The sequence below is a fragment of the Ananas comosus genome, linkage group 12 (genome assembly GCF_001540865.1).
Source record: "Ananas comosus cultivar F153 linkage group 12, ASM154086v1, whole genome shotgun sequence".
Classification (NCBI taxonomy): domain Eukaryota; kingdom Viridiplantae; phylum Streptophyta; class Magnoliopsida; order Poales; family Bromeliaceae; genus Ananas; species Ananas comosus.
In genome coordinates, this window is record NC_033632.1 from 3,598,428 (window position 1) to 3,614,389 (window position 15,962).

The 15,962-nt window shown below is 32.8% G+C and overlaps 2 protein-coding genes across 3 annotated transcripts; both read left to right on the plus strand.

Annotated features, from left to right (window-relative positions):
* LOC109718761 (protein jagged-2-like) lies at positions 431–5,493 on the plus strand. Its single transcript, XM_020245164.1, has 6 exons — positions 431–604; positions 1,182–1,331; positions 1,906–1,992; positions 2,101–2,226; positions 4,293–4,403; positions 5,366–5,493. Exons 1-6 carry the CDS (start codon positions 481–483, stop codon positions 5,434–5,436), a joined length of 669 nt encoding a protein of 222 aa, XP_020100753.1. The 5' UTR covers positions 431–480; the 3' UTR covers positions 5,437–5,493.
* On the plus strand, positions 6,857–10,027 carry LOC109717999. Of its 2 annotated transcripts, none has more exons than XM_020243966.1 (5): positions 6,857–6,947; positions 7,738–7,840; positions 7,992–8,109; positions 8,461–8,613; positions 9,603–10,027. In XM_020243966.1, the coding sequence occupies exons 2-5, from the start codon at positions 7,833–7,835 to the stop codon at positions 9,765–9,767; spliced, it is 444 nt and encodes a 147-aa protein (XP_020099555.1). In that variant the 5' UTR covers positions 6,857–6,947; positions 7,738–7,832; the 3' UTR covers positions 9,768–10,027. The 2 variants fall into 2 exon arrangements, with proteins under 2 accessions (XP_020099555.1, XP_020099556.1); XM_020243967.1 differs by having other exon boundaries at positions 6,905–6,947; positions 7,742–7,840.

Consider the following 15,962-nt stretch of genomic DNA (forward strand, 5'->3'; position numbering starts at 1 on the left):
CTGTAATTTAGCCTGTAAAAAAGTATGGAGTTTTTGCTACAACTAAAAATTAAAATGAAATTCTTAGAAAAAATTTTAATTAATCTTGTGTTTCTCATAACAGTACCACTCAAGCGGAAAAAACAGGCCATTTGGAATTAATATATAGTTCAGAAAAGTGTATAAATGAATGGAAAAAGAAAAGGTCAATTCAGGGGAACTTATTATTCTAAATAAATACAAAAATTCCTCTTCTCTTCAAAGTCAAAAGTCCCTTATTCTATGTTCTCATATCATAACTACATTCATTTCCCCCCCCCCCCACACCACACCAATATAGTAAAACCTAGAACTACACCCTTTGTCAACCCCCCCCCCCCAAAAAGTACTTCCACAACCATCTCTCTCTCTCTCTCTCTCTCTCTCTCTCTCTCTCCAAGAACAAGATAAAAATAAGTTTAGTTTTGGTTGAGTTGAGCAAAGAGAGAGAGGGAGAGAGAGATGGGGTGGGAAAAAGCAATTGTGTTGGTGATGATTCTCCAATTAGCTAACATCAACCCTTTGTTGCCACAAAGAGTAGCTGCAGCAGCAGATTTTCTCTCTCCTCTCTTTGCCCCTGTCTTGAGTATGCATTTATCTTTTCCCCTCATCTTAATTTCATCTCTTCTCATCAATCCCTCCCCTCACTCAATTGTGTTAACCACCCCAAAAAAAAAAAAAAAACTGTATCTTTTCATTCAATATAGATCGTTAAATATAAAAATATTTAAACACCGTCTTTATCGATTCACGTTTTTAGAATATAATGGTATTAGAGCAGAAGGCCCTCCTGAGTTCGAGTTATATCATATTTCTAACATTGTTAATTTTTTTCTCATTTAATTTTAATTCACGTCACGGTCCTAGAAAAATTCTTGATTCCAGACGTTTGTTTTGTACCTCAATTCATAAGATAAAAATCTTAATTTGACATGAAATTTTCAGATAAATCAAACACGGAACAAAATAACCAACTTTTCGCTAATTTTATATATTATTTGATTAATTTCAATATGCAAGATTCTCACAAAGTGTTTAACTTGGTTGCAATATTTAGTACTTAATTGATACGGTCTTAAGATTATTTATTTATTTATCTACCTATTATCTTTGTTTTAAATGTTTTTTTTTTGTTGTTGTTGTTGTTGTGAAATAATAAATAGATGAGACATGTAGCCACGTGGCTTGTGGGAAGGGCACGTGCGAGGCATCAACCAATGACACGCTTGGGTTTATTTGCAAGTGCAATCCCGGGTGGTCCCAATACTTCGTCCAAGATGAGCTCCGTTTCCTTCCTTGTGTCATCCCCAATTGTAAGTTTGTAACATCTCCATCTCTCTCCAAAATATTAAATTATTATTATTATTATTATTATTTAGTAGCATAATTTTTAGTAAAAAATAATTATTTTTGTCCGCGCAGGAGATTCTAAGTTTAAGCCCTTTTAGTCTCTTTTAGTTTTTTATAATTTTTTCTGTACCGATTATCTCTAGAGCAAGTAACAAACAGTTTAACGATTGGTATCCAAAATCCAATTTAGCTTATCGAAATCGAAAAGAGAAATTTTTTTTCTATAATTATTTTATTCAAAAGATAATCAAACTTTAGAAATAGTGTTTGTAAAGTCCTAATAGTCCTACATCGGATAAAAAAATAATTATGATTAGAAAATATGAAGTCTACACATTAGTAATAATAACTGAACTTAAATATTTTGGGCCGATAGTGTGGGCGGGTCGGGTCGGGTCGTTACAATTCCGAATACTAGCCGGCAGTGTAAGAGCAAAGTGCTACACCAACGAATTTAGTGGCAGAATCTAAACAGGGGGTCGGATCATTACAGTATTAAACTTTTTTTTTTTTTTTTTTTTTTTTGTAATATTTCAGGTAGCATCAATTACTCCTGCTCCAAGATATCAACTGCTCCAGCTCCCTCCCCCTCACCACCTTCAGCCAACTTCTCAATTTTTGATCGTATGATTCACACTTAACATAATTTACTTAATTATTTACTTATGTTCTAAAACATGATTAGTGACTATATATATACATTCTATTTCTAATTTTTCACAAATATTTTAGCATGCTTGTGGGCTTATTGCGGAGGAGGCAAATGCGTAAATGCGTCGTATTTCGACTACAAATGTGAATGTGATGAGGGTTACTACAACCTCTTCAACAGCACCTCGTACCCTTGTTACAGAGAATGTAAGTAGATCAAAATCAAAATGTTCCCCTCTTTTATTTAAACATTCAGAATATTATTGGATAAGCGTAATTAAGCATACATGCATGCGTTGAGAAAACCTATATATAGTACTTTTGGGTTCGGGATTTTATCATAGTGGGTATAGGGATATATGCATCACGAATGCTTTTCTAAGCATCGTGTGTCTGTGTCGGATATGTGTTTGATATAAACATTCATTGGATGTGCATTCAATGTCGATCCATAGCCCATACAACTAATATATATATATATATATATATATATATATATATATATATATATATATATGAGTTAAGCTAGAATACTATCGATAGCAAATCGGCACTTTTGCCACCCATTTGTTTTCGATGATGGAGCTTCCAAATTGATGATTGGCACCGTTGAATATGATCTATACCATTTGAAGTATTTAGAAATCAAACTTCATACATTTTCGATATTGTTCTCTTATCCATCGAGTGGACACAAAAATGAACAGCTGAAAATGAATATTCTTAAAAAAATGATGATAGGAGTCTTGTAATCAAGATCGAGAGTATAGATCGTGTTTTAAATAGTTTAAAAAATTTTCTAACAAAAATTCAATTGATTTGGATATCTTTACACCGTTAAACGAGAAAACTCCTCATATCGACCATTAAAATTACAAATTTTGAAACCCTTTGATCATTAGGCAAATGATGTCGAAAAGATTTGAAATTTAATTTCTAAACAATTTAAGTGGTATAGATCATGTTCAACGATGCCGATCGTCGATTTGGAGGCTCCATCATCGAAAACAAATGGGTGGCAAAAGTGACGATTTGTTATCGATAGTATTCTAGCTCAACTATATATATATATATATATAGAGAGAGAGAGAGAGAGAGAGCTAGGCTACTATACTATCGGTAGCACGGAGGGCTCCGTGCTACCAAGTTGTTTTCGCTGTTGCGACTTCCAAATCGACGATCGGTTCTGTTAGACTTGATCTATACTATTAAAAGTATTTAGAAACTAAATAATTTTTCGATACCATTTGAAATACCTATCAAACAAGTAGTCTAAAATTGAACGGCTGAAAATAAAAATCTCATAAAAAATGATGATAAAAGATTTAAATTTAAGATCAGATATACTGATCTTACTCTAAATAGTGAAAAGAATTTTCTATAAAATTTTTATCGGATTTAGATTGTTTTACACTGTTAAACTCACAAACATACCACATCGGCCATTAAAATTGTCAATTTTGAGATCTTTTGATCACTAATCAAATGATGTCGAAAAAAATCTGAAATTTAGTTTCCAAATACTTTCAATAAGTGTAGATCAAGTCTAACGGAGCCGATCGTCGATTTGGAAGCCGCATCATCGAAAACAACTTGGTAGCATGGAGCCTTTGTGCTACCGATAGTATAGTAGCGGGACTCTCTCTCTCTCTCTCTCTCTCTCTCTCTCTCTCTCGCTATATATATATATATATATATANTATATATATATATATATATATATATATATATATATATATATATATATATATGTTTATTTTATTTTTTATGTATTTATACTGTAAGATGATAAATATTTTAACTATTTGACGAATACATATAATTTTTTTTTGACAATATAAATAAATTATGTATGATAGAGAGTTTTTTTTTCTTAAAATATATGAATTATATATCAATGAAAATATTACTAACTTTTATTCATATGAGAAATATAATGATATTTTACCAAAATTAATATTTTATATATGATGAAAATATATTATTATATTAATAATATTATATTTTATTAGCGGTATTCATGTTATTTCTGTATTCCAATTTTTTGAAAGTTACGAAGTCGCGGTGCTGGAGTCGTGTCGTGTCTTGTGTTCTGTATCAGTGTACATGACGCCTATGTATAGGAATCAAAACGCTAGAAACTGAAAGAAGTAAAAAGATTGCGAGATTAAGTAGCGATATCGAGAATTCAGGATAGTACATGAACTATATATATATGTATATATTACCTTATAATTATTTCCCTAAACTAATTTTGAGGAATTTGATTGCAGGTTCTCTTGGAGCAAGCTGTTCGGACTTAGGAATCTCTATGACAAATTCTTCTTATTCTTCTCCACCTGCACCGTCTAGTCTCTCTGATATTAGTAAATCATCTAGTGGAGGTAAAATTATTTTTTTTAAAAAAATAATTTTAGTTATATATATATATATATATATATATAGAGCTAGGCTGGTAGACTATCGATAGCACGGAGGCCTCCGTGCTACCAAATTGTTTTCAATGATGCGGCTTTCAAAACGACGATCGGCTCCGTTAGACTTGATCTACACTATTAAAAGTATTTGGAAACTAAATTTCATAATTTCTCGACATCATTTGGCTAGTGATCAAAAGGTTCCAAAATTAACAATTTTAATAGTAGATATGATGCGTTTTTAAGTTCAACGGTGTAGAAGTATCCAAATTAGATGAAAATTTAATAGAAAATTATATTTAACATCAATAACAAGACCAATACTTTCGATTTGAAATTTGAATTCTTTATCACTGTTTTTTATGAGATTTTTATTTTCAACCGTTTATTTTTAGACTACTCGTTTGATAGGTAAATGATGCCGAAAAATTATGAAATTTAGTTTCCAAATATTTTTAATAGTGTAGATTAAGTCTAACGAAGCCGATCGTCGATTTAGAAGCCGCATCATTGAAAACAACTTGTTAGCACGGAGCCTCCGTGCTACCGATAGTATACCAGCCTAGCTCTCTCTCTCTCTCTCTCTCTCTCTCTCTCTCTCTCTATATATATATATATATAAAAGAATATCCGAAAGGTAAAAATGTACATGACCCCCTCAATTATCGCCGTTTCTGACGTGGCCCTCTCAACTTTTAATGCTTTGTAATTGAGTGGTTATTCTCAACAAAATTGAAAATTTTGTCAAATTTAATAATTCAGTCGCTCGGTAGCAAAACAACTAATAGAAACTAGAGCTATTAAATAAAAACAGTTTGTAAAAAGATGAAAAATTAAGAGAGCTTTAATTAAAAAAAAAAGGTTGAGAGGGTTTGTGTACAATTTTAGGATATGACATTTAATTGATCTTCTTCTTTTTTTTTGAACAGATTCCTTTTCATCAAATAATTTGCTGGGGATTCTCATAATGATGTTGATCATCATGATTCAAGCAATATGATGTCTACAAATTAACTTGAGCGATTTTTTTTTTTTTTTTTTGTGAGCATATAATTTTATACACATATATTTATTTCTATAAATAAATTAGTGTCTTTTATGTAATTTTTTTTTTTTGTAGCTTTTCTATAGCTTTTGTTTGAGAGTTGGGGCCAATAATAAAAAAATTGCTATGTTGCATTTTCATGGTGATATAATATTCATTTAGACATGTTCATAATTGTTTTTGTTGTTGTTGTTGTTGTTGTTTTTTTTCCCCATGAAACACATGCTAATTTGAGGTTGTTCACCTGATGTTCATATGCAGAGCTTTATCAAGAGAACTGATTTTGATGCTAATCGAATTTGATTGAAAATAATAAATTTATTCTCTTAAGTTAAACTAATTCTATTAATGCAATAGCTTTTCTAATTTAAAAGAAGGAAAGATAATACTAACATATTTGAAAGAAAAAGGGCTAAATTACAAAAAAAAAAAAAAAAAATTCTGTCAAAAATTTGATTTTTCACTTTTTTCTCTGTCATTCAAAAATCTATACTTTGCCATCTTAAAAAATAAAAAATATTCACATGAGTACAGTGTTAACTTTGATGACAAAATAACTAAATTGTCCTTCAGAATCTTCGTCTCCTTCCAATCCTACTCATCCGCAGTTGCTCTTCCTTCATTCTTCGTGCCTCTCTTAACCCCAGCTCTGACTCCATTTCTTCCATCTACTCTCTCACTCTTCCAGCACCTTTGTCGTCCCTCCATTTCGATCACTGTAGAAAAAAACTCGGGATGGATGTAGGCAGAGAGGTGAGCGAAGGCGAGGCGGCGGAGGAGGGTGAGGGCGTGTGTGTGTGAGCACGGCTAGAGAGGTGGGCGAGGGCAAAGGCGAGGCGGCGCGATCAAGGACGTTGGTGAGGAAGGAAGAGGCGCATCTGAGATGAAGGTTTTAAAAATATTTGGGTAAAAAAAATATATAACAATAGAATATAAACGTAATCCTAATAAAACACTAATTTTTTAATTTTTAAGAGGACAAGATATAGTTTTTCAAAAATCAAAAAAAAGAAAAAGTAAAAAAAAAGTATTGGCAGAGAGATTCTTTTTAATTTAGCCCCCAAAAAAATCTCTATTATACAATTTTTTTTTAAATGTTATTGATTTCTAAATTCTCTAATTGATATTTCAAACATCTATTGCTTATCAGTCCAATGATATTCCCTTCTCGTCATTACGTTTTTTAGTACTATTTAATATCTAGATAATTTCTTTTTTAAATATTATAAGTTTTATTAATAAATTCTGTAAATATTGTGGATCATATTTACGCGAATAGATCGTAAAATCAAGATATCAAATATGAAAGTAGGTAAAACGTAAGGGACTATTTTGTAAATTTGCCCATTTATTGGTACTAGTTATTACCCGTCACTCTCTCTCCCCCTTCACAAAAACCCTAAACCCCATTAATTCCCAGCGAGCGTTCTCTCCCTCCCTCTCGACGAGCTTCGACGTAGATAAAGGTTCGATTTTGAGCCCTAATCCCTCTCTCTCTCTCTCTCTCTCTCTCTCTCTGATGTTTCGGATTTCTCTGAGATTGTAAGCATTTGATTTGATCGCTCTTATTATGATTAAGTTTATAGATTTAAGCCCTAAAATTTGTGGCGATGATTGAAAAGCTGTTACTCTTGAGGAAGAGGTCTCTCTTAAGCCCCAAATCAGCGTTTGTGGCATTTTGGGCGCATATGTCCCTGCTAAGATCGGAATTTTAGCATATGTTCCTAAAAAAAAAAGGTTTTAGTTCCTGAATATTTTACCAAGGATTGTTGACTGGTTAAAAATTTTAACAATTGAATAGCAAATGATCATTCTACTCTTAAAATAATATATTTTGTAGTATTATAGTTATTTATTCTATTTTATTTCATGAAGTTTATTCTCTAAAAACGTTAAAAAAATCTCTTTTTTTTTTAAGATCATAATGATTCTAACAGTGTGAAAATTAGCGGTCAATTGGCGGTAACATTTTAAAATTTTAGGGATATATATTTGGTAACATAAAACTTTGAAGGACAAATGCATAATAATTTTACGACTTCACAATTTCTTTTTGTTTCGGAGTGAAAAATTAGGGAAGTTCTTGTCACTAGAAGCAAAACGGCCTAATTGTACCTGGCTTTTGCGATTGGCTTTGTTTGCCCCGAGAAATTTCACATCACAAACACTTCGTACGTGAAGGATGCACCATTTAAATATCCAAAATTTTCTATCTAGAGTGGATGAATCTCTTAATCTTTCCTTTTTCTTTTGTAGATAGAGCTAAAATTTCAGCCATTTCAAGCAGCACGCACATTTGTAGGTTCTAAACAGTTGCCATCTATTTGAGGCTCATCACCCACCTTTCAACGATGATAATGTGAGTAAAGAGTCCCTTTTGTTTTGTTCTTTTTTTTTATCTTTGTAAATATGTGCACAATTTTTGATTTTTTTCTTTTTTAAACGTTACCTGTCTGATAGATGTTAGATTTGTAGTGTTTCCGTTAATAGAGACTAATTACTTCTTTCAGTGAACAAGCAAATGCTGGCGTTCTCACTAATTTCGATGTTTTTGACTTCTTACGGGCGAGAGGCGCCACTAGTGATCCGATGGGATGTCTTGGTGCTGTTGCGCCATCGGAGTGCAAGGTGTGCTCTTTATTTGCTGCTCAAATTATGACTGAAATAATTTAATGGTTAATACCCTTCTACATATTTATACAAATGTAGACCTGTGAAACTATGTTAGCATAATTATCTAATTCAAAATCTGAATTTTTCAAAATGTTATTTCATACACTTGACAACCTAACTTTAATAAGGTTATTTTTATAAAGAACTGCACTTAGCGAGTGGTATATATGAAAATTTAGATGTTACAAAGGGTATAATGGAAACAGGCGGCTTTGCAGAGACATGTACTTATAGAAGCCTCTTACCATTTTCGATACATTTGTGATTCTAGTTGAAATCTTATCCGCATGCCATAAGTGTATTCAGGTGTTTGAATACCTTCACCAATCTCCTGCTTGCACTCAAACAAGAGAATCAATTGATGAGTTTTTGGAAAGATGCGAGAAATTCAAGCTTTCGCCTGCTGAGAAGCTGAACATAATCAACCTGAGGCCATCCAACCAACCCGAAATATATGCGGTATACTCTTGTTGTTGTTGTTGGCTTCAAAAATTCTATTGTGTTGCCTTTTAGAAATTTTAGATTTCTAATACATATCATCCATATGACAAAGTACTAATCTGCACGTTTTCCAGTCTTTTGAAAGCACAATTGTTTTCAAAATACTGAAGAAGGAATGCCGTTCTTTACTTTGATGTCATCATTTTAGAGCTTTTGCAGACTTGATGTACATAGTCCCTTGGCTTATCTGTTTTTGATTATCTTTTTAATCTACCATCTTGATTAAGACCACTTGCATTCCAATCTGTTAATAGGTCGATTAAGTAAAGTCAAGTTTTTATACATTTTCTTCAAATTTAACTCTGCCAACCTCTTTAACGTACTCTAGTAGGAAAGTTTTAGTTGTAGCACACATGCCTAAAGAGAGGTAGATTTTTTATAATACTGAGTGAATATGACGAAAAGTGTTTTGCTCTTTGGTTTTTAGTCTAATCAAGCACATTACTGCACAAGTCATAGGACTTCGTATTCTTTCCGCTTATGAAATATAATCAACATTAAAAGCTATAGTCAATCTGTTTCTCTTGTTTATTTTATTACTTAAGGCCTTGTTTGGCCAAATCCCTTTTTCTTTCTCGATCTCGGATTCAATGCGATTGGTGTGTCACCTAGTTGGGCTTCTCGGGCTTCTTTTCTCTTATTATTATTGGTTAACTTAAGAAGTTCATTCTAAAAAGGAAGCAGTCAGTGAAATAAATAAATAAATAAATAACTTACTACTAAGTTTCAGTGTGCTGCACCTTTTCTAATTCGAGTTATTTATTAGTGTTCTGCATTAGATGCGTAATGTCATTAGCTGCGATTATTTCTCGCCATTTCGTTTTGTAGCTAAGTGCCGTAGTTATGCTTGTTATGCTTGTTTGTTGACGATATATTTGTAGATTCAAGCCTTTTACTCGGGCCTTACGACCCCTCTTTGGTTCCTTTTTCTTTGCTCTTTTTGGCAGCTTGTAAAGGAATGTGGCAAGCGACTTGTTAAGGGCGACATCGACGAAGTTCCCGAGTTGCTGGAATTAGTGAATGAGGTTTTACCGCAGCCGCCTCCAAAACCGGAAGCAGCGGCTGAACAACACGAATCGATGCGAAGCAATCTACTGGACATTTCTGGGTAGCAGTTCACGGCAGAAACTTACGTCGGATTCTATTTTCTTTTGTTTCTTTTCCCTTGTGATAATAGAAATATATACGATCCGGACACGTTTTGTTTAAAGAAATGCGGTGAGAAACAGCAGATCACAAGAGCAGCCGTATAGAAGATTGTAACGAGATAGTGATTTTCCGAAATTTCTTGATGTATTGAATTGAATTGTGCTCATTCTCGACGCTGGTTTTGCTTGTGTTTGATGATTTGGATGCGTATTTACTATTTTTAGATCCTAATTTCTCACTTTTCCAAATCAATGATCTTGGTTCTGGGCTTTCCTTCTCATTATTACACGAATCTGCTACTTCTGTAGTACAAGAAATGTGTCCGACCAACTGCTGTGTTAGTTGAAGAAATTTTGGTTGGGGGAGATAAAAGTTATTTTCAGAACATTAAATTCGTTTGCAACTTCTATGGGCGATGGCAAGGTCAATTATAAGGGAGATGTAAAATTAATAAAATACTAACTGCTGTAAATAAATAGGAATTCCAATTTACATAGGGATGTAGATGCATCCTGCTATTCTGGTAAATAATAATCAGATCTCTTTCACATCAACCACATTATGCAATTTCGACATATAATTAGTAATTAAATCTCTGTCACATCAACCGCGTGCAGAAATTTTTTATACACGAACAGGCAAGAAATGAGAAGATCCAGAAAAACTTTCTTTTAACGCCAGCAATTGGAATCGTCACAAGAAGTCAAATCCAGAAAAAGTTAGGCCACCCAAATAGACATAGACAAAGCCTAAATAGTGTGTGACAACGCTAATTAAGCTAGCCATTGTTGAATTTTTGCGCTCACTCAAATCAGCATCTTTGTGTTGTCCCCATTCTTTTACCTCATTCTCCCCCTACTTTCAATAGCATTTTCCACCTACTTTGTAAGATGCTATCATGTCTTATCTTCCATCTAAGCATGTAAAATGAAATAGTAGCAAACTTGTTTAGCATCACTATAGTTCTCTTTGTATTTATAAATTTTCGGCCATTAGATCTGCCTCTTTGATCATTTTCACCCGTTAGATCATACTATTCAACTAACCACCCACTTAACCCTAGAAGACCACTATCATCTTAACCGAGAACTACTATTATCCTAACCGCGCATTCCTTCGTCCAACGGCTGAAAACTTATAAGTACAAAAAGATCTATACTCATAAGAGTATAAAGGTCCTAAAGTTGACAACTATCATCCTAACTGTACATCTCTCCATCTAAAGCCGAAATCTTAGTAGCACCATATATATATATATGTATAAAATTGGGTTATAATACTAATGATAATATTTAGATTCTTTTGTTATCGAGTTTTTAACCGTTGGATGAAAAATTGTAGGGTTAACATGATAGTGGTCCTTTAGGGTTCAGTGGTGATTCCTCTAGGGTTCAGTGGATAGTTGGTTGAATAATATGATTTAGAAAGTGAAATTGATTAAAGTATAAGATGTAACGGCTAAAAAATCGATAGTAAAAGAGTCAAAATATTATAAATAGTATTTCAGCTCAACTCTCTCTCTATATATTCGAATGGGCTAAATTATAAAAGCCACCTTAGCAATTTATTTTTATCTCAAATTCGCCTGGACATTTATGAACGAAATAAGTTGCCAAATTAATAAAATACGATTTATTGAAAAGAGTTTGTTTTTAATGTTTTATTATATATTAGAACTATAGCATGCAACAAATTCTTTTTTATGACATTTTTTCGAATAAGTGAGTCTAACATTAATTTTAAATTTAGACGTATTTAGTTCTGGTGCAAAATACAAAACTAGTACTACGGTAGTGAAACTAACCGTTCTTAACGTAAGTGACAAAAAATTTGGTGGTTGATATTCGAGGCTCTAAGTTCGAAATCTACTTGCTTCACATTTTCAGCTCAATTTATTTTTAAAAAATATTTTTTTTGGTTAATAAATTTAGGATTTGAGATTTTAGCTGTGGAAATATGAAAACTACTTAATGGAAATTTGTACAAAGGAAGTGACCAAAAAAAAAAAAAAATCTTTGAAAAAGACACAATTAGTATTATTATTTGCCTTTTCCAAGCCCAAAAAAGAAAAAGAAAAAGAAAAAGAAAAAGAAAAGCAATTCTATTTTTACATCTGAACAGCCGGAATTGAATTTCACACTTTCATACTAATTTTATCAATTTTTTAATATTAAAATGTATCATTTAGAGCGTTTTTTTGAAATACCGAGGCTACTTAAAAATTCAACAAATATATAAATAATTATTTTATTAAAGAATAACTTTGTAAGTTAACTCTAGATAAAATAAGATTATAAAAGTCATTATATTCTTTGTTCCATACCCAGTGATAGAATTGCAATATACAAAGAAACTGCAACTTCAAAGGACATACACATAAATGCAAAATACTACTTCTACATCTTTAAATCTTATACCATCGATCAAAAAATTTAGACACCCAATTTAAATTAAAACTTTTAATTCTAAAAAAACAAAAAGAGATTGATAACAGTGGTATAAAAGATATTGACATTTTGATGCGCAAGAGTGTAAGATTCACAAGAATGTGTATGTAAATATCGCAGCGATCTTAAACTCTCTACTCTCTCTTATGGCACGTAGAGCTCACCGCCACACTTCGGGATAGTACTCTAGGAGTGGCACGGCCCGGCGTGGACCGACCGCGACGAGGACCGGTCGACACGGGCGACACGCACCGCACCGGGACCGGCACGTGGGAGGGGCCGAGCCCAGGCCCAGTAGAACCCGCCGCCGCCAAACTGCGGTGTGTTGGTCCCGGAGTTCGTATTTTTGGTTCGGGTTCGGGTTCGTGTTTGGAACGTACTTGTACGCTACTGCCCAATTCAGTACACTACTCCCTGTAAAAAATTAAATATGTTTTTATTTAGAATTTTTTTACATATATGCCCCTCAAAATGTGGGTATTCGCATTTGGACCTCTCAAAAGTTTTAATTTACATCTACACCCTCAAAATAGCTTACATTAAAATGTAAAATTTATGCATATTTTGAAAAGCTTGCTTTGCAAAGGTTGATTTTTGTGAACTAAAAGGGAAGCATCAACTAAATTCGCTCCAAAACTCGTATTTTCAGTGCGAAAAGTTCCTAAGCAAAGGGACATTCTTGGGTTTTTTTTTTTATCCAAGGGCTTATGTGCTATTCATCATTTGTGAGAAGTATACATGCAAATATGGGTTATATCTACGGGTATAAATACAAATAATAATAATAACTTTTAATAGAGTATTACATAAATAAATATATGTGTTTTGAAAGATGTAATTTCAAAACTTTTAAGACTATTTCATTTTTGTTGAACAAATGCAAAAAAGATCTTTTCTAAGCATTGATTGGTTCTTCTTTTTTTTTGAAAAAAAAAAACATTAATTAATCAGCAGAAAATAACAAAAGGTGCTAATTACAGTTTATTTAGAAGAAAATAAATAAAGCCCCAGTTGTATTAGTGAAAGTGACAAGGAAATTAAGGAGGAGCTACCTTTGAGGATGATAAAGAAAAAAAAAAACAAAACAAAGATATTTATTAGAAAATAACCAAAAAATAAAATTAAGAAAAAAAATAGTGGATTTGATTTGTGGTTGGATAATACGAATTATAATAAATTAATAGTGAGAGATAAAAATTAGCAGTACATATATATATAACAGCAGGTACGTAAAGTGTTGAACATTGCTAGTTAATTAATTAATTACTACTCTTACCGAGAACGGCGACGACGAAGAGAGTGAAAACTGCAGGGGAGGAGAGGCGGTGGCTGCAGCGGCGGCGGCGCATGACGGCGTTCAAACGCGGCGGCGCCGGAATTTTTTTTTTTTTTTTTTTTTTTTTTGATGGAGAGTGGTGGGGTTCAAAAGAGTGCTAGCACTTGTGCAAATAACAAGCCATATAATTGAAATGGTGTGCAAGTTAAGTCCCTCTCACACACACACACACACACACACACACACACACAAAGAGAGTGTGTATTGTAGAGAGAGAGAGAGAGAGAGAGAGAGAGAGAGAGAGATGTGTGTTGGATTGAATTAGAAAGCAAGGGAGGAGACCAACAAAGTGAAAGCAAAGGGCATCTATAAAGGNACCACTTAACCAATAAACCAAAAACCTCAATGAACCTGACATATCATTATAATTCATTTGCTAATCACATAAACTCATGGGTGCTAGGTTCTCTACGTACGTACACTTGGATTATTAGTTTAATTCATTGAGCTAATTAAACCTTTGTGAGCTTCAAGAGATGCCACACTTATTAACCAGTGGACATCTAGATGATTACCTAAGTTTATTTTTTAGCCAAGTTATTTAAGTTTATGTTTTGAATGTCCTGACAAGTTATTTAGTGATAACTGCAGTGTAAATAGAGATTTTTATATTATGACTAAAAATTTTGAGTTTGATATTTAGCTTTTGTGAGATTTTTTTTTTCAATTATTATTATTTAAAATATCCTTATATTCGCCTGAACATGCAAGGACACTAACTACGTACAATCCAAAGAATTTAGTTGACAAGTATTTATGCTATTTATGAACTAAATTACTACATCAGTAGTGTTGAGTTTGGTTCAATAACACATGAAGTGGGTTAGTTGTTACTTGATTTTGGGCTTTNTTTTGGGGGTCCCTACCACATGGGTTTGAGTTGGAAACTTGACCACAAGGGGTTTGAGTTGAAAACTTGATACATGCATGCTACCCAAAAAAAAAAAAAAAAAACTAGTTTTGATAATTATTTTAGTTTTAATAACTTTTATTGAGACCAATAATTTAAGATACTTTTTGTACATTATAAAGGTATTCAAATGTAGCTAGCTGCTTCTGAAACATTGACCTGTTCTATTCTAGGTTAACCTACATTTGAGATCCATCATGAGAAGTATATTTTTTTCTTTTTTACAAATTATCACAATTATTATTATTTAAAATATCCTTATATTCGCCTGAACATGCAAGGACACTAACTACGTACAATCCAAAGAATTTAGTTGACAAGTATTTATGCTATTTATGAACTAAATTACTACATCAGTAGTGTTGAGTTTGGTTTAATAACACATGAAGTGGGTTAGTTGTTACTTGATTTTGGGCTTTAGTTCTTTTTCTTTTTCTTTTTTTTTTTAGAGATAGGTACGTAGCATGCTACTCGTTTCGTTTATTTCATTTAGAAATAAATTTAGCTGAAAATATGAATCAATTAGGATCGATTCGAACTTGGGGTTTCGGGTATCAACCACCAAGTCTTTTGCCACTTACCACTTACTCTAGGGACAGTCGGTGATTTTTTGGGCTTTAGTTGATCTATTAATATATTGGACCAAATAATGTTACGAGAGAAATTCTTATTTGGTTTCAGATAGAGAGTTCTTATTTTGCTCGTAAGGGTTCCTTATTTTTTTAGTATAAGGAAGAGAGGTGCAAAGAGAGAGTTCAAAAAGTAGCTCTTTTGTTCTTCTTACGAAGCTTTTAAGATTGTTTGAAGGCATTTTAAGAAACATTACAAAGCAAGATTTTCGGAATTTCAAGATGCTTCAAAGAAGATGTAGCAATATAATAAGGGTTTTCTCATTTGGACGGTTGTATGCTCATTGTAATAAATTGATCATTTCTGACAAATTTTGTAATCTCCTTAATTTGATAGTAGATTTGATATTTTCGTGTCTGTGGATGTAGTTTGATTTGAATGAATCACGTAAAATTTAATAACATTAAATCATTTTCTTAAATTAAAAATTTTAAAAATTACTCTGGCGCTTTACAATATTATTATTTTCTATACGGGTTGGCAAATATACGTGACAACTTCAAATTATATAAACTAATTAAAATTGTTATTATGAGCAATATATATCAACTATAAGTACAAAAAAAGGTGTAAATTAATTTGGCATTGCTCTTAAAGGAATATTTTATAGTACGTTTAAATGGACGATACACAGGAATTTTACGTGTGTAACCCCTTTTACGCGTGTGATTCGTCGAATTTTGAGGCCCATGTGGGGGCCACACTTCCCTTACTTTCAAACTGGGCCACGCGAAGGTGCGACGACCCAATCCAACGGCTCGCGTCTCCCCCTGCTCTTTGATGAGCGGTGATCAAGCGGTCCTCGTGTCTCCTCCGATCATCCGCTATTCTATGC

Coding starts and splice junctions, on each gene's coding strand:
- LOC109718761 (XM_020245164.1), top strand. CDS start 481: ATGGGGTGGGAAAAAGCAATTGTGTTGGTGATGATTCTCCAATTAGCT. Junction 605..1,181: donor TCTCTTTGCCCCTGTCTTGA/GTATGCATTTAT, acceptor AATAATAAATAG/ATGAGACATGTAGCCACGTG. Junction 2,227..4,292: donor GTACCCTTGTTACAGAGAAT/GTAAGTAGATCA, acceptor ATTTGATTGCAG/GTTCTCTTGGAGCAAGCTGT.
- LOC109717999 (XM_020243966.1), top strand. Junction 8,110..8,460: donor TTGCGCCATCGGAGTGCAAG/GTGTGCTCTTTA, acceptor AAGTGTATTCAG/GTGTTTGAATACCTTCACCA. Junction 8,614..9,602: donor ACCAACCCGAAATATATGCG/GTATACTCTTGT, acceptor TCTTTTTGGCAG/CTTGTAAAGGAATGTGGCAA.